General features: G+C 42.5%; 2 protein-coding genes across 2 annotated transcripts; both read left to right on the top strand.

The window, feature by feature from the left end:
• The first annotated feature begins 3,141 nt into the window (after positions 1 to 3,141).
• On the top strand, positions 3,142 to 6,559 carry LOC115197629 (shaker-related potassium channel tsha2). The gene is made up of 2 exons (XM_029759333.1): positions 3,142 to 5,029; positions 5,933 to 6,559. Exon 1 carries the CDS (start codon positions 3,537 to 3,539, stop codon positions 4,986 to 4,988), a length of 1,452 nt encoding a protein of 483 aa, XP_029615193.1. The 5' UTR covers positions 3,142 to 3,536; the 3' UTR covers positions 4,989 to 5,029; positions 5,933 to 6,559.
• Positions 6,560 to 10,926: 4,367 nt separating this feature from the next.
• LOC115197628 (potassium voltage-gated channel subfamily A member 1-like) lies at positions 10,927 to 16,001 on the top strand. The gene is made up of 2 exons (XM_029759332.1): positions 10,927 to 11,355; positions 11,796 to 16,001. The coding sequence occupies exon 2, from the start codon at positions 12,054 to 12,056 to the stop codon at positions 13,530 to 13,532; it is 1,479 nt and encodes a 492-aa protein (XP_029615192.1). The 5' UTR covers positions 10,927 to 11,355; positions 11,796 to 12,053; the 3' UTR covers positions 13,533 to 16,001.
• The last annotated feature ends 2,884 nt before the right edge of the window (positions 16,002 to 18,885 follow it).

Below are 18,885 nucleotides of genomic sequence, written 5' to 3'. Positions count from 1 at the left end.
TGTCCGGTTACAACATGATGTTGAGGACCATCAGTGTACTCCTGATAGTCACCACCACACACACACAGCTGTTTCCATTTCAGGATGTTTATATGATTTTTGTAATCCGAATGATTTGGAATCTTATTGGTGCGGTTATTTCAATGCATGCACAACATTCAGACATTTGTGTTACTGTCGACAATAAAAAGTCCTCAGAAATATGGCGTCTTCTCCCTTTAGACGACAATATCGCTCTGACCTGAATGGGCGGGTGCAGTGTCCAGATGTGCATTTCCAAGCGCTCTGATTGGTTTGGAATGGCAGGGCTATGATGGGTGAGGGATAACTTAGGTAGGCTGAGCAGCCAAACTAACGGGACTTAAGGGAAACTGAAGAGGCTGTGAGGGGAAGTTAGGTAGAGAGGAGAGGAGCAAGACGGCCTTTTTTACACTTCTTCTCTGCCTTAGTCCTGCTTGCAAACAAAGTATTTTGTTATCGGAACAACTTAGTCCTTTTTTAACAGACTAAGGGAAATGTATCTATTTGATAAGAATTATAAATAACTTGTTAACCACAGCAAATCTACTGTGACAATTTACCCGACACTTTGTATGAACAAAAACTAATGTTGGTGTAGCCTACTTGTCACGTCCTGACCAATATAAGTTGTTATTTTCTATGGTAGAGTGGTCAGGGCGTGACAGGGGGTGTTTTTGTGTTTGTTCTATGTTCTCTATTTCTATGTTTGAGTTTCTAGTTTATCTATTTCTATGTTGAGGTTTATTGGGTTGACCTTCAATTGGAGGCGGCTGTTCCTCGTTGCCTCTAATTGAAGGTCATATTTAGTAGGGGTGTTTTTTTTCCTGTGGTTCGTAGGTAGTTCTTTTCTGTTTTGTTCTTTGTACCTGACAGAACTGTTGATGGTCGTTTTGTTGTTTTTGTATTTTAGTGTTTCATTAAAAGTAAATTATGAGCACTTCACACGGCGCGCCTTGGTTCCCTTTGTACGACCCGCGTTACACTACTGTTATTATTTTATTAGTTTCCTATTTATGTTATCCAACATTGTCTGGTATGATCATTTCTTATCCAGATCGGGGTAAAATATCTCTTGACTGTCCATTTGGTAATGTGACCCTAAATCAAGTCAATCGGGGGATTGAGTTATTTGTGCCAGAAGGGTGTGCTCTGGATTCGAACCCATGATGACTCGGTATGTCTATATGTGCACACGGAAGGCAGAGGCTCTAACAGCTCTGAATATATTCATGCTTGTGCACTGTGTACATGTGAGCCCTGTGGAACCTGGCATCGACCTCTATGTTGCCTTCCATTCTTGGTGTGAATGACTTGAGGATATCCTGTTGACATGAGGGTCTCCTGCAACCATGTGTGTGTGTGTGTGTGTGTGTGTGTGCCCCACAGCAAACTGAATAATATTTTTTTTCAACACACCTATAGTAAACCATTACAGTTACTTATTTACCGATTCACATATGCCATATTTACTCTGGGAAAGAAGTGAGTCTTTCAGAGGCAAATGAGGTGACTGGTCATCAGTTAGGTCTATTTTCAGCTTCATCACCAATGAGGAAAAGATGACAAGTGAAAAATGATGGAGAAATTCTTCAACTGGATTCCTAACAGTAATGAAGAAAGCGGCATTCTTAGAACCTTTTTTTATTGTAACCCATTTATCATCCTGCAGTAAAGCCATTACTCCGACTGTTTGTTTACTGTTTGTTTCCGTAGAGACAGAAGCCCCCGATGCCTTGGCCTGACCTAGACGGTTGTTGGGTAACAGATTATAGCAGGCGGCACAACGTCCTTTTACACTGACATTTAACTCTGCCATCCAACCCTGGTTCTGTATAGATAGAGGGGGCAGTTAAGCTGTGTCCACTATGTTCATGGTCACCCATTCACAAAACATTTGATCACCACAAAAGTGAACTTTATTGGCCATCAATTAGCAAGCTGTTAGCATGGGTTGGGTACATAGGCTACTGCATCAAAAAATGGTTCCCTTGTGGAGTGTAGATGCATAGCCTATCTTGGGTTTGGTGCTTCAGCTTTGACACAGACATTAATCAACTGTGTTCCTAGGAAAGATTGTTGATCTTGTTTCGGATTATTTCTCACAGTCTTCAAAGTACATCATGTGTGAAGCATATGAAACCGGAGCTCCAAGTTGATGGACAAGGTTGTGTAAGAGAGAGATTCATTTGCAGTGTGGGTCTACCCTACACTCATTTTCAGGAACATGACACAAACAGAAGAGAAAAGTAGCCATTCTTAATTGTAGAGGTATGTAACGCTGCTTACCACATGTTACTTACTTACAGAACATATTAGACTGTAAACATGTTGCACTTTAATGCACAACTGCTTTTGACTTAGGCCTACATCCAATCTCAGGGGATATTAAAATCTAAATTTGGGGAGCTAAACTCTTGACTACTTCTCCTCTTACAGGCCTCGTCCAGTCGATTCAGAATCAGTGGTTCTTATTAGGACGACATGGGCACCGAACGCAGCACGGAAAGTGTCATTCAACCTTTCTCACTCTCTCTCTCACCTCTCTTACAAACCACTAGCGAGCAGTTCCAGGCCTACTGTTACGGAGGCAACAGGGTCTGAGTGGAGGTTACACTATAATTGGGGTGAGCGTACATGTAGCTGTTTTTTTTACACCCCCAGTCTCTCTGGGACCCAAATGCTAGGTCACATTTCTGCGAGAGGCCCCCCTGTTCCAAGTTGTAAAATGGAACCCTTTAAGTGGGGGGGGGGGGGGGGGGTATTTTGGCTGAGGTTTCCTGAAGACGTTATCCACTGTGGGTGCTCAGGTGTCAGTCAAGCTAGCAGTTTCCATTGGCCTGGTCCAGGAGGGCCCCTGGTTGGATATGTGAAGCTGGGGCTTTACACTCTGCTTTCTGCTTTAGTTTAGAGCCCCTAGTAATCTGCTTTAGAACCCCTGTGGTTATTTCAGATTGGTAACAAACATTCAAAATGCAACAGGAAAAAAATACCTTGTAAAATCTACAGAGTAATGATTTTTTTGTGTAGGCAGGGGATACAGTTTATAAGGTTAACTAAAGGACACTTGGACAGTCCTTTCAAAAAAATGATGGCTGTGATTTGTTTGTCTGAAATATGATATTAGAGAACTGGTCAACACTGCAAGTCCTGAGTTGAGGAAATGTTAAGAAGTGTAATAGGTGTTTACTAGTTGAGTTAGATTTAACAACATGTCACAGGGAGAGCAGTGAGTGAGCAGGGCAGCAAGTGTCATCACGTCAGTCAACCTGGGGAGAGCATCTGGTAGTTTAAAATGGTGTGAATATGATCAGCATCAGTGTAGACAGCCAACGGTAGCAAGTAGACTCCCTGGATTAGATGTCAGTACCTTCTGCAACTAAAAAGTGTATGAATTTAAATGGAGGAAACCATCAAGAAGCAAACTTTTCCTGGGAGGTAAAAAAAAAAAATACCGAGAAAGTGATAGTTGGGGCCGTGGAGGTGAGTGAAGCCCTTACCATTGAGAAGGGTAAAAGATGACTGTTGTGTCCTGTGAGAACCAGGACGAGACTGTGGTAGTTTCTCCCCTCTACCAGGATGATTGCGACGCGGAGCGGGGAGATCAGGAGGCCAGCGAGAGGGTCGTCATTAACATCTCGGGATTGCGCTTTGAAACTCAACTGAAGACCCTGTCGCGCTTTCCCACCACGCTCTTGGGAGACCCACGTAAAAGGATGCGCTTTTTCGATCCGTTGAGAAATGAGTACTTTTTTGACAGGAATAGACCCAGCTTTGATGCCATCCTCTATTATTACCAGTCTGGGGGAAAGCTTAGGAGACCTGTCAACGTTACCATGGACATTTTCATGGAAGAAATGACATTTTATGAAATTGAAGAGGAAGCCATAGATATGTTTAAAGAAGATGAAGGTATGATCATAGAGGTGGAACGTCCGATGCCTGACAACGAGTTTCAGCGCCAGATGTGGCTGTTGTTTGAGTACCCGGAGAGCTCAGGGCCTGCCCGGATGATCGCTGTCGTATCAGTCAGTGTGATTGTAATATCCATTGCGATCTTCTGTCTAGAGACTTTACCACAGTTCAGGGAAGATACCAGCGCAGGCACACCATTAAGTAATCACCTTACCACGAATGGGACTACTCTCCATAAAAAACCCAATCTATTCACAGATCCGTTTTTTATGGTGGAGACACTTTGCATCGTGTGGTTTTCCTTTGAGTTTCTCGTCAGGTTTTTATCTTGCCCGAGCAAACCGGCTTTTTTCAAAAGCGCAATGAACTCCATCGATATCTTAGCGATTGCACCTTATTTCATCACCCTTGGCCTTGAACTAGCAGAGCAACAGGACGCAGGAAGCGAGCAGGCCATGTCGTTAGCCATACTCAGAGTCATCCGTTTGGTTCGAGTGTTCAGGATTTTTAAACTTTCCAGGCACTCCAAGGGTCTCCAAATTCTGGGCCAGACACTCCACGCCAGCATCAGCGAACTCGGGCTTTTGATATTCTTTCTTCTCATAGGGGTTATTCTGTTCTCCAGCGCCGTTTATTTTGCAGAGGCAGACGACCCTGAATCGGGATTCTCAAGTATCCCCGCCGCTTTCTGGTGGGCGGTGGTGTCCATGACTACGGTTGGATATGGAGACATGTGCCCGGTTACTATTGGTGGCAAAATAGTGGGATCTATGTGTGCCATCGCAGGAGTGTTGACCATAGCCCTACCTGTCCCTGTTATCGTGTCCAATTTTAACTACTTCTATCACAGAGAGCGTAATGACGAGGAAACCGCGGTGTATACCCACGTGACTTGTGGTCAACAGAACGTTTCGTTCGGAGAGTTCAAATCGACCAGCGACAGCAGACAGTCCCTCACCAGATCAGAGTACATGGGAGAGAATTGTTGCGAGACTATCAGATTAACAAACGTCAACCCATTTGAACATTACACTGGCAAACTGACGGATGTATGAAAAACAAGCATCGGCCTAGTTGAGCAGGAAAAACTGTCTCCGTGAGTGGCCCCTGAGTACTTTATTAAACGCGCTTTTACGCACGCTGTTAGTTGGCATGTAATCTTAAAATATCTTGAATTAATTTGTTGGATACCTACAGTAGGCTTATAGCTTCGTTACAGTAATGCCAGGTCAGTGCCAGCCCTATGTGCATGTTTGAATAATTGCGCGCGTTTTTACTCACGCTATTACTCAGTGTTTTTGTTGTCATATAATCTTCAAAAAGCTGGAATTAATTTGTTTGACACCTTCAGTAGGCCTATAGCTTTATCACCACAACAATTTTTAGAACTGGGTTTCTTTTGCATAGCCAAAATAATTTCTAAACTCGGAGCGCCACTGTGTGGTTGAAACGCAGTCGTACAGCAGACGCTTCTAAGGCAAAGATTCTAACAGCTATTTAGGTTATCTGAACAAATCAAATGTATTTATATAGCCCTTCTTAATCAGCTGATATCTCAAAGTGCTGTACAGAAACCCAGCCTAAAACCCCAAACAGCAAGCAATGCAGGTGTAGAAGCACGGTGGCTAGGAAAAACTCCCTAGAAAGGCCAAAACCTAGGAAGAAACATAGAGAGGAACCAGGCTATGAGGAGTGGCCAGTCCTCTTCTGGCTGTGCCGGGTGGAGAATATAACAGCACATGGCCTAGATGTTCAAATGTTCATAAATGACCAGCATGGTCAAATAATAATAATAATAGTAGTTGTCGAGGGTGCAACAAGTCAATGCATTATCTTCTCTGAACAGTGTGCAATACATTGCTGATGATCAAAATGTGTGTATTATTTATTTACTCATGACTATACATACATTGTCCCTAACAAGCTTGTTAGGAACATTCTGGATTGAAGTGATGGAATATAACCGCTCAAAAAAGCATTATCTTCTATCTACTTGTAGGGTACAAGATCAAAGAGCCTTGCCTTTCTGCTACACTTGAAAGAAAATGCAAGCAATTCCATATATGTTTGTAACTGGAAAAGTCAAGATAGTGAACAAACATCACACACTTGTCCCATGAACTACTGGCCAGCAATGTGAGATGACAGGTGCTGCTACATTATCAAATGGAGAGCCCCTAGAACAAACTACCAATCTGAATGTTCAATGAACCTTTCAATGTACTTTGCAATGTATTCAATGAACTGAAATGACTACTGTGTAGATATCCTGTAATATATTGTTGTAAATATTCCTTTTTTGAAATGCTAACCTTATGTTCTCAGCTCAGAATCTAAATGCGAACATGCCTTGCTCTGTGTGCCTTGGTGGAAAATGTTGAATGAACTATTTGTGTATTCCTTTATTTTATATAACTAGTTATTGCACACAAATTCAGATTTAGCTGTAAATGGTCCTTGGGAAGGAATCACTGGTGTTAAAATAACTTGCCCATAGGAATTTGAATTATGTCTGCATGTAAAAGAGAAATCAATTGTTCTCTAAAATGTTAATGAAAGGTCTATTTCTATTTTTCTAAGATTGTAACTTTTGAACTATATTTTTTAAATAAATAAATCCTCATTATTTTGTTTTTATATTAACTACAGATCCTCCCAATGGGGGGGGGGGGTCTTCTCATTCTTTGTTGATTTCAAAAAAGCTTTTGACTCAATATGGCATGAGGGTCTGCTATACAAATTGATGGAAAGTGGTGTTGGGGGAAAAACATACAACATTATAAAATCGATGTACACAAACAACAAGTCTGTGGTTAAAATTGGCAAAAAACACACACATTTATTTCCATAGGGCCTAGGGATGAGACAGGGATGCAGCTTAAGCCCCAACCTCAACATATCAACAAATTGGTGAGGGCACAAGAACAGACTGCAGCACCCGGCCTCACCCTACTAAAATCTGAAGTCAAATGTCTACTGTTTGCTGATGATCTAGTGCTTTTGTCCCCAACCAAGGAGGGCCTACAGTAGCACCTAGATCTTTTGCACAGATTCTGTCAGACCTGGGCCCTGACAGTAAAAATTGTGTTCCAAAAAAGGTCCAGTTGCCAGGATCACAAATACAAATTCCATCTAGACACCGTTGCCCTAGATCCCACAAAAAACGATGCATACCTCGGCCTAAACATCAGCGCCACAGGTAACTTCCACAAAGCTGTGAACGATCTGAGAGACAAGGCAAGAAAGGCCTTCTATGCCATCAAAAGAAACATAACATTTGACATACCAATTAGGATCTGGCTAAAAATACTTGAATCAGTTATAGAACCCATTGCCCTTTATCATTGTGAGGTCCGGGGTCCGCTCACCAACCAAGAATTCACAAAATGGGACAAACACCAAATTGAGACTGCAAAATGATTCTCCGTGTACACAAAATAATTACTTGACACATTGGAAAGAATTAACAAAAAAACTGAGCAAACTAGAATGCTGTTTGGCCCTAAAAAGAGAGTACACAGTGGCAGAATACCTGACCACTGTGACTGACACAAAATTAAGGAAGGCTTTGACTATGTACAGACTCAGTGAGCATAGCCTTGCTATTGAGAAAGGCCACCGTAGGCAGACCTGGCTCTCAAGAGAAGACAGGCTATGTGCACACTGCCCACAAAATGAGGTGGAAACTGAGCTGCACTTCCTAACCTCTTGACAAATGTATGATGATATTAGAGACACATATTTCCCTCAGATTACACAGACCCACAAAGAATTCGAAAACAAATCCAATTTTGATAAACTCCCATATCTATTGGGTGAAATACCACAGTGTGCCATCACAGCAGCAAGATTTGTGACCTGTTGCCACAAGAAAAGGGCAACCAGTGAAGAACAAACACCATGGTAAATACAACCCATATTTATGTTGATTTATTATCCCCTTTGTACTTTAACCATTTGCACATCGTTACAATTCTGTATATACACTGCTCAAAAAAATAAAGGGAACACTTAAACAACACAATGTAACTCCAAGTCAATCACACTTCTGTGAAATCAAACTGTCCACTTAGGAAGCAACACTGATTGACAATACATTCCACATGCTGTTGTTCAAATGGAATAGACAACAGGTGGAAATTATAGGCAATTAGCAAGACACCCCCAATAAAGGAGTGGTTCAGCAGGTGGTGACCACAGACCACTTCTCAGTTCCTATGCTTCCTGGCTGATGTTTTGGTCACTTTTGAATGCCTGTGCTTTCACTCTAGTGGTAGCATGAGACGGAGTCTACAACCCACACAAGTGGCTCAGGTAGTGCAGCTCATCCAGGATGGCACATCAATGCGAGCTGTGGCAAGAAGGTTTGCTGTGTCTGTCAGCGTAGTGTCCAGAGCATGGAGGCGCTACCAGGAGACAGGCCAGTACATCAGGAGACGTGGAGGAGGCCGTAGGAGGGCAACAACCCAGCAGCAGGACCGCTACCTCCGCCTTTGTGCAAGGAGGAGCAGGAGGAGCATGCCCAGGCGTTGTAGGGAGGTCATACAGGCACGTGGAGGCCACACACACTACTGAGCCTCATTTTGACTTGTTTTAAGGACATTACATCAAAGTTGGATCAGCCTGTAGTGTGGTTTTCCACTTTAATTTTGAGTGTGACTCCAAATCCAGACCTCCATGGGTTGATAAATTGGATTTCCATTGATTATTTTTGTGTGATTTTGTTGTCAGCACATTCAACTAAGTGTTCCCTTTATTTTTTTTAGCAGTATATAGACATAATATGACGTTTGAAATGTCTCTATTCCTTTCAAACTTTTGTGAGTATAATGTTTACTGTTCATTTAAATATTGTTTATTTCACTTTTGTTTATTATCTATTTGACTTATTTTGGCAATGTCAACAAACATATTTTCACCTTGCTAATAAAGCCCATTGAATTGAATTGAGTGAGAGCGAGAGAGAGAGATAGAGATAGAGAGAGAGAGATAGAGAGTTAGAGATAGGGAGAGAGAGACAGAGAGAGAGAGCGAGAGAGCGAGATAGAGAGATCCAGAGGAAAGAGAATAGTGTAAGAGAACACCTATAAGATGGCTTCCGTCTCTGTAACATTATTCATGGATTTGGAGTGTTAAGCACAATGGTACCTACATAGCTGAGCTTTACAGTGAGAGGGCTTGATCCCTCCAATTACTCCCAGTTCCATTCTCACGTCACATACAGTGATGCTGTTGTCAGATGTGTGCTTTGTGCTTTATAACAACCATAATACAATGTATTATACATCTGTCTGATCCTGTAATACTATGTCAGTGATTAGGTAATGGTAATATCACGGAGAGAGTGTCATGGAGATGTGTTGTGCAGAGAGGGAGGGTTGGGAATACGGTCCATTTCTTATTAATGATATTCTATCAAGGGATTGTCAATGGATCATGTCCATAGCTGCCTTCCTTATTGTTGAGTGTTGACTGTAACAATCTAAAAAGGATATTGTTGATTTAAAATTGTAATTTCGAATGAAATAGGTGACCTAACTCCCAAAACGCATTTTACATTTTAATGCTAGGCCTACAGAACACTATTTGAGTTGTAGCATTATTCCCAGACTCGTTCCTAATGGATATATCGATAAAGCTACACAGATGTGATGAAATTACAATGTGTGGTAATAAATATTGAGTTGTGGGATATTGATACAATTAGCTTAATCTGCTGGCTACATTGGCACATGGCCATTGGTGTATTTATGCCTATAGGCCTACTTCTGCAGTATGTACAATTAATCATGCTTTGTAAATTATCATATCTTTTTTGTTTATTCAGTTTATTACATCCATAAGATCCAAAAGTAATGACCCTAGATATTTTTCGAATTTGGTATGTTAATTAAATCAATTTTAAAAACACACATAACAAAAGACAATTTCACAAAATCATCGTGGATGACGCGAAAGAGTTAGTTATTCGCTTATAAATGATCAGACAACTCCTAACATTCACTAATGCAGGCCTTCTAAACATTTTTTTTAAAAAAGTTAATTAAATGAACTCACTGCAATTTGACACAGATCTATCTTAAACCAGTGACGTGCCTATTTTCAATTAGTCCTATCGATTAGATTGACAGTAAGAACAACAGGACATTGCGCCATGCACTAGGAAGGGCAGGGGGTAGGTGGTCAGGATAATGGTCGAGCGCGCTCTGTTCGGAGACGCGCTGCTCGAGACCGCTGTCCATGGTGCTGAAACAGGCACTCCTGCTGAAATGGTCTGTACCGCAACCGCTCTTTCCGGTCAGTGGCCACTCACAGAATTGAGCTGAGAAGAGAGTATGAACAACTGCGAAGTTGAGAGAGAAACATGTAAACTGTATGAATTCATTACTGTAGTTTAAGTTATAAACTATTAGTTTATCAGTAGCCTATCATTAGGGACCATTGTTGATTGGTTGGGAAATAATGATTAAGGTACTGGCTGGCTCATAACCCTTCCTTCAGAAGAGCAGATATTACGCCAATGCTGGCACACACAATGCTCTTGCTTTTGTGGTGTAGAGAGAACTCGTGGCAGCGTGCTTTAGTATAGCCGGTCTGCATTGCGTCGAACCGCGCTCCTCCCTCCCTCCCTCTCCTACGCTCACCCCCGCCCCACCACCCTCAAACTCAAACACACACTCCACTTTCTCTCCACCTCCACTCTCCTTGCATGTGAAATACCTAACAACAATATGCTGAACCATTATTATGAACTGATTCTCTCTTCACATAATCGATTCCTCCCTCTATAATCGATTCCTCCCTCTATTTAAGCACCCCCAGTCTCCATTCCCTCTTAACAGTGTGCCGGCTCGAGGTAAATCACATCCCAGAATGCCCGTCATCTTGTCTAGGCTACTAGTAACAGGACATTTCTGCTGATGCGGTAATGTCTGAAAATGGCAAGGGTTCGCTTATTGCTCCTTAATGTATCTCCCCTCTGAACGGCGGAATAATACTTTCTCCTGCGGTATAAGCCGTTCAGTTCGAAGTGCCCAACCGCACAAGCGGCTACAGACGTTGCGGCTTATAGTTACTTTTTCTCCGTTTTTTTCCATCTTCACGTTTCTCCTCTGACTCCCGCGTGATTTTACATCGAATATGAAGAAGAGACGACAGGATCAAGATGTAGACAAATAAGACATTTAAATTATCCGAGACGAACAGCTCAGACAGTGATGCCTTGAGAGTTCTAGCCTACCAGGGCGATCTGACGCTGCAGAGGAAAGCTCCAATGTGTTGCGGTGGAGTGCAACGTAAAGTGTTAATGTTTTAACACATGACAACAACTCTCCGGATGTACAGGATGTCCTAGCGTTGAATGACTGTGCTGAGTCGCGGACAAGACGCATTCCGTCAGGATTCCTTCACGATCATCCTGAGGTAAGCATTGAAACTGGTGCACTCTGTCTGTCTGTCTGTCATTTGAGGGTTAGGGTCAAGAGAAATACTTCCAAGGCTCTTGTTATCTATTACTATTAGGCCATTTATAGACTGTTACTTTTAGTGTATTTAACACTTCATTATTTGCGTGAGGCAAGTTTCAAACAGCGTAATGTGACAAAACATGCATATAAAGTGGTGCAATTATATAACATTTAACCCTGTCAATTACAATATGCATAGTCGATTACTTTACGTCTAGATTATCACCAATAAAACAATACAGTTTGCCTCTTTAAACGCTGATAAATAAACAGACAGCAAATGTAGCCTAGAGGCCAAATAAATAAATAAATGGCAGAAATTGCTGAGCCAGCAAATATCTCCACTGCTCCTTAGATCCGTTTTTTTCTCTTTTTTTCTCTCTGACTGTGTGACAGAGGCATCAGCAGCAGCAGATGCAGCGGAGAGCAGCAATGCTTGAGTCAGCCAGAACCGCAGTGGAGCCGCACTGAGGCAAAGCAAGTTATACCCCCACTATCTGGGGACTAGCACAAGAAATAGGGGGAGAAGAAAAGGAGTGGAGAAGGAAATTGTACCCTGCCAAAACCTGAATGCCGCCTGTTCAATCAGATTAACCGGACAACCGGAATTCCACAACTCCTGCTGCAACAGAGCTCCCGAATTCGAGCTACAAGATGACCGTAGTGGCAGGAGATAACATGGACGAGACCGTGGCAGTGCCGGGGCACCCGCAGGACTCGTACCCCCCCGACCACGAAGACCACGACTGCTGCGAGAGGGTGGTCATCAACATAGCGGGGATGCGGTTCGAGACGCAACTCAAAACTCTCTCCCAGTTCCCCGAGACATTGCTAGGCAACCCCAAGAAGAGGATGCGCTACTTTGACCACCTGAGAAACGAGTATTTCTTTGATAGAAACCGTCCCAGTTTCGATGCCATCCTCTACTATTACCAGTCTGGCGGTAGGCTGAGAAGGCCCGTCAACGTCCCATTGGATATGTTCTCGGAAGAGATAAAGTTTTATGAGTTGGGAGTGGATGCCATGGAGAAATTCCGTGAGGATGAGGGCTTCGTCAGGGAGGAAGAGCGTCCTTTACCTGAGAAGGAATTCCAGCGTCAGATCTGGCTGCTTTTTGAGCACCCAGAGAGCTCGGGTCCGGCCAGAGGAATTGCTATAGTATCTGTTATGGTCATTCTGATTTCTATAGTCATCTTTTGTTTAGAGACTTTACCCGACTTGAAAGAGGACCCTAGGGGTCGGTTTAAGACTGTAGGGAACCACACTTTTTACTACAAACCAAACATCCTAACCGACCCTTTCTTCATTATTGAAACTCTTTGCATTATCTGGTTCTCGTTTGAGTTGTTAGTGCGTTTTTTCGCGTGTCCAAGCAAGGCGGTCTTCTCCAAAAACATGATGAACATCATTGATATAGTGGCCATCATTCCTTACTTCATCACACTGGGCACGGAGCTGGCTGAGGACCCCGAAGACCAGGACGAGGGCATGGGGGAGCAGGCGACATCTCTGGCCATCCTCAGGGTGATCCGTCTGGTCAGAGTGTTTAGGATCTTCAAGCTGTCGCGACACTCCAAAGGATTGCAGATCCTGGGACAAACCCTCAAGGCCAGTATGCGCGAGCTCGGATTGCTGATCTTCTTCCTCTTCATCGGAGTCATCCTGTTCTCCAGCGCGGTGTATTTCGCAGAGGCCGAGGAGAAAGGGTCGTACTTCGGCAGCATCCCAGAAGCCTTCTGGTGGGCCGTGGTATCTATGACAACTGTGGGCTATGGGGACATGGTGCCTGTCACTATAGGGGGTAAGATAGTGGGTTCCCTTTGCGCCATAGCTGGTGTGTTGACGATTGCGCTCCCAGTGCCTGTCATTGTGTCCAACTTCAACTACTTCTACCACAGGGAGACCGAGGGAGAGGAGCAGGCCCAACTCTTAAACGTTAGTGAACCAAACATTAGTGAAAGCAATTCTAGTCGCCGTAGCTCGTCCACTGTCAGCAAATCAGAATACATGGAGATTGATGGAGATATAAATAATAGCATCGACAACTTTAGAGAGGCAAACCTCAGAACTGGCAATTGCACTATAGCCAACCAAAACTGTGTAAATAAAAGCAAGCTGCTTACAGATGTGTAGAATTAGACGCCATGGGACTTTAATGATGCCGTCACGTTAACTGCCGTTAACTGCCGTTAACTGCACTAGACCATCAGGGCTGGAAGCTTCATTCGCCTCCTATAAGCGTTCTAGCATTACAACAACAAACATGCTCAGCAATTTGAAAGTAATTATTACAGGGAAAAAAAAGAAAATTAAGCTGTTAGTAGAGAATATAACATATAGATAGAGTAAATTAATTATTCTAAAATGATCCTTTAAATAAGTATTGAAAAAGAAACAACTTCTATTTAACACGCACAAGCAAATGCGGGCGTCCTTGGAGGAACACTAACCAACAGCACTCACGAGGACATATCTGTCTTTATCAGACGAAGCCAGGCGTCGTAATTAAAATGTTATGCATGGATTACAGATAACATTTCAGCAAGTTGCACAATGCATCCAGGAGAAAATGCATCAGAAATACGCTCTGCTGCCTGCAGAGAGAGAGAGAGACGCTAGTCAGCATCTGTAGCAGTCAGACAGTGGTCGGATCGAGCGACGCCTCGCCTGAAGTCAGAGGCTACTCCTCTACCCCTCTGTCATCAAAGGATTTACTATCCAGCAAAGCGACCAGGGAAAAGACTGATCACTGATCTCCTGGTTTGGATGATGAAGAGGAGGATCTAGGATACGGACATCCGCAATGCTGCTATTTTCCAGCAGTAAGATGCTGTAATTATGATATCACTAAGTGATTCCATGGGATTTTATCCCTTTAAATGCAAGACAGCACAATTATATAACAAAAGAGCTTCACATGAGCATGTTTAGAAACTCCCCATACATGTTGATATTGGCATGCGTGATGAGACATAACCTCATAATAATGGAGAAAAAAAAATATTTTGGATATTTGCATCCCCCCTATGCCTTTATTCGATTCTTCCACCCCTTCGTGCTTTTGTTTCACTGAGAGTTTTTCATTTCAAAATGCTAATCGTTTAGAAGAATCTAGGGAGTGAATGTTAAAAATCGTAAGGGAAACAGTAACTAAACTAAGATCATAGCATGAGAAAAAGCAACCTGCATTACGGCCTATCGACTAGATACTGTGTATCCTAGTATATCTAATGCATGACGTCAGTATTCAGCTCGGTGCAGTTACAGCCACTGAATAGTGTCTAATACTGTCATGGAAACGAAACGTGGGCAATTTAAAAAAAAAAAATCCTGAAACGTTTCTGAAATGTGACAAAATACAGTATATCCAAACCCAACTCGGGGGTTCAGAATTAAAACGTTCTCGATCAAAGAAGCAAAAATAAATACCTATTATCAAAAATGCATATTCTCATAAATACGCACCAAGTATTACAGTATTACTTCAATAGTGCAGTGCATGGACCTTCTTTGAACAAAGAAAAAGTAAAGGTATTATGAGTCATGTCTTCCATTTCACCACTAAATTTAGGGACGTTTGTTTATTTTCACAAACAAAACAATCGAAATAGCTCTAATTTGAATGAAATTAGCGTTTGTTTAATAAATATTGCAAATCATTCTTTTGCACTTTAGTTGCTAGTGCCTTTACCCTTCTCACCATGCAACAGGCTCAGTGAAAGTGCCTCTGTGTATATAGCCTACAACATAAATACATGTTGAACAGATCAGGTGCAGAAGATCTTGTTTCCGCATTATGCTGTTATTAATGCTGTTATTAATGCTGTTATTAATGCTGTTATTGATGTGGATGATGATGATGATGGTTATTAATACAGTGAGAGAATGTTCAGTGAAAACAACCATGGAAGTCCATTACCAACATGACCCATGATTGAGTTTACCCAAGATTCTAGAACAAGATTCTAGAACAACTCAACGTTGTTGTCCTCATGATGCACTTATGCTCTTCCTGGAACCGACCACCCTCCTGTGCTTTATGTTTCTTCACCCATGCACCACTTCAAATCCAAAGGGAATATCCATTGCTTTGCATTTGCTTTGCATTGCATTGTTGCTATTGATTTATGTGCCATAAGTCTTGCGTGTCTACCTCAGTGAGGTTACTGCAGAACTCACTGCAGAACTGAAGCCAGACTCCTAGCCAGGCAGAGCTGCAAGCAGGCTATATCGATGCAGAGCAGAGCTTACTTCTTTCACAACATGAAAAATTGCCTTTTAGTGGACTAGGCTGTGGTCATCTAGGGCCAGCACTTACAAAGTGCCTCAGAGTAGGAGCGCAGATCTAGGATCAGGTCCCCCATTTTCCATGTAATCTTATTTTTCTGATCTAAAAGGCTAATCTGATCCTAGAGCTGCACTCCTACTCTGAGACACTTTGTGAATACAGGCCCAGATGCTGAATTGTTAGAAGCACTTAAAATATACTCTAGCACCCTTAACCCTATCCTTTTTCCTTCCAAGCTATGCATAATCCAAAAAGAAAACAAACAAACATTTCTATACAGATGTAGGATCTTAATTTGATCACTCTTTTGTTGATGATACTTTTCCTGCGTGGCAGGAAATGCAAACTTGTTGTGTATTCAAGGTTTTAAAAGGCTTTTAAAGTTTGTAATTTCTGCTTTAAAAATGTCAGATTTGATTTGCCCTAATGGAAAATGTATCAACCCTTACAAAAAAATGTCCATTGATTATAATCCACATTTCCTGTTGCTGCAAAATTATTTTCCTGCTGTAGAAAACTAGCTCAAATTAAGATCCTACATCTGTAGTAGCAGAGTGGACCAGAGCATAATGATATAGACTGGCTGATTCTCGAAAAACATGTTAATACAAGTGGTTTGGTTTCAAATCAAATCAAATCAGATTGTATTGGTCACGTACACATATTTAGCAACGGAAGGAGAGTTGTATGGCATTGAAGCTCGTTTGGAGGTTAGTTAACACAGTGTAGAGGTGGATCAGAGAATCACCAGCAGCAAGAGCAACATCATTGATGTATACAGAGAAGAGAGTCGGCCCGAGAATTGAACCCTGTGGCACACCCATAGAGACTGCCAGAGGTCCGGACAACAGGCCCTCCGATTTGACACACTGAACTCTATCAGAGAAGTAGTTGGTAAACCAGGCAAGGAAATCATTTGAGAAACCAAGGCTGTCGAGTCTGCCAATAAGAATGTGGTGATTGACAGAGTCGAAAGCCTTGGCCAGGTCGAGGAATACGGCTGCACAGTAATGTCTCTTATCGATGGCGGTTATGATGTCGTTTAGGACCTGTGAATGTGCCTGAGGTGCACCCATGATCAGCTCTGAAACCAGATTGCATAGCAGAGAAGATACGGTGGGATTCGAAATGGTCGGTAATCTGTTTGTTAACTTGACTTTCGAAGACCTTAGAAAGACAGGGTAGGATAGATATAGGTCTGTAGCAGTTTGGGTCTAGAGTGTTCGCGGCAGCTTTCCAGTTTTTGGGAATCTCAGACGATACGAAAGAGAGGTTGAACAGGCTATTAATAGGGGTTGCAACAATTTCGGCAGATCATTTTAGAAAGAGAGGGTCCAGATTGTCTAGCCCGGCTGATTTGTATGGGTCCAGATTTTGCAGCTCTTTCAGAATATCTGCTATCTGGATTTGGGTGAAGGAGAAATGGTGGGGGCATTGGCGGGTTGCTGTGGAGGGTGCCGGGCAGTTGACCAGGGTAGGGATAGCCAGGTGGAAAGCATGGGAAAGCATTTCATCATTGTGTCTTCCAGCTTTCAGCAAAGCTTACGGATGCTTTGTGAATGCTGTTATGTTGTTTAAGCAACATTTTGGCTGTCATAATCAAAATCAATATGAAATGACAAGAGGATTTAGAATCAAGGCATGCCACTGGTATCACTCCTAGAAATGTTTGTGACACTGAAGTCAAGGGATTACACACAACAGATGTAATGACGCCCACACATCAACATAGCTAAAGATTCAATTACCCTTATGACTGTATGTTACTTGGATGAAAAGGACTGTACCATGTTTCCTTTTGGGTCTCCACGACAGTGTGAAAAGGGTCTTAGGGGACTAACAGCAAGCTGGAAAAGCAGGCTAATGTACACATTGTTTGGCGAAGAGGCCTTGTTTGATTCTGTGAATCTAGTTGCTAGTTGTTATTTGCTATGCTGATTTTGATTTGCTCTCATTATTGATTTGCTGCATACTTAGAATGTGTCTGTCTATCAGAGAGCCTTCCTAGATGTCACTTCAGTTGACATATCAGTTCAATATGTCAGTGAAGTTGACATTTGAGTAAAAAAAATCAATAAAATAAGTGTTACTTCTGTGTCAGGGATTTTCAGGGTTTCTGACCAAGAGAATGTCATCAAGTCTTAAGAAAAGACAAAGAATCTCCCAAATACAACCAATACAAAGTCCTATCTCAAGTTTCAAGTGTCAACGTTTATCCGCCACTTTGACAAGATACAACAGCTGTAAAACAGTATAGTAAAATTCTCACCTTGAGAGCAATTTCCCAATAACACAGTGATAATAATAATAGATACGGTCGATACTAATAGAAAGAAACATTTAAATAAAAACCACACAAGAACTACGATGTGAGTTAAAGAAACAAGAGAATGCAAGTATATACAGGCCACTGCCAGTACCTTAGTCAATGTCCAGGGGTACTGGAGTGGTTGTATATACAGGCCACTGCCAGTACCTTAGTCAATGTCCAGGGGTACTGGAGTGGTTGTATATACAGGCCACTGCCAGTACCTTAGTCAATGTCCAGGGGTACTGGAGTGGTTGTATATACAGGCCACTGCCAGTACCTTAGTCAATGTGCAGGGGTACTGGAGTGGTTGTATATACAGGCCACTGCCAGTACCTTAGTCAATGTCCAGGGGTACTGGAGTGGTTGTATATACAGGCCACTGCCAGTACCTTAGTCAATGTCCAGGGGTACTGGAGTGGTTGTATATACAGGCCACTGCCAGTACCTTAGTCAATGTCCAGGGGTACTGGAGTGGGTGTATATACAGGCCACTGCCAGTACCTTAGTCAATGTCCAGGGGTACTGGAGTGGTTGTATATACAGGCCACTGCCAGTACCTTAGTCAATGTCCAGGGGTACTGGAGTGGTTGTATATACAGGCCACTGCCAGTACCTTAGTCAATGTCCAGGGGTACTGGAGTGGTTGTATATACAGGGCCCTGCCAGTACCTTAGTCAATGTACAGGGGTACTGGAGTGGTTGTATATACAGGCCACTGCCAGTACCTTAGTCAATGTCTAGGGGTACTGGAGTGGTTGTATATACAGGCCACTGCCAGTACCTTAGTCAACGTCCAGGGGTACTGGAGTGGGTGAGGTGGGTTTATACATACAAGGTATCTCTACCATGTACAGTAGCTAGCTGACCATCAGGTAAATTATATGTTT

This window comes from Salmo trutta, chromosome 7 (assembly GCF_901001165.1).
Source record: "Salmo trutta chromosome 7, fSalTru1.1, whole genome shotgun sequence".
Taxonomy (NCBI): Eukaryota; Metazoa; Chordata; class Actinopteri; order Salmoniformes; family Salmonidae; genus Salmo; species Salmo trutta.
Note: the sequence above shows the minus strand (reverse complement) of the source record. Positions and strands in the feature narration are given on the sequence as shown.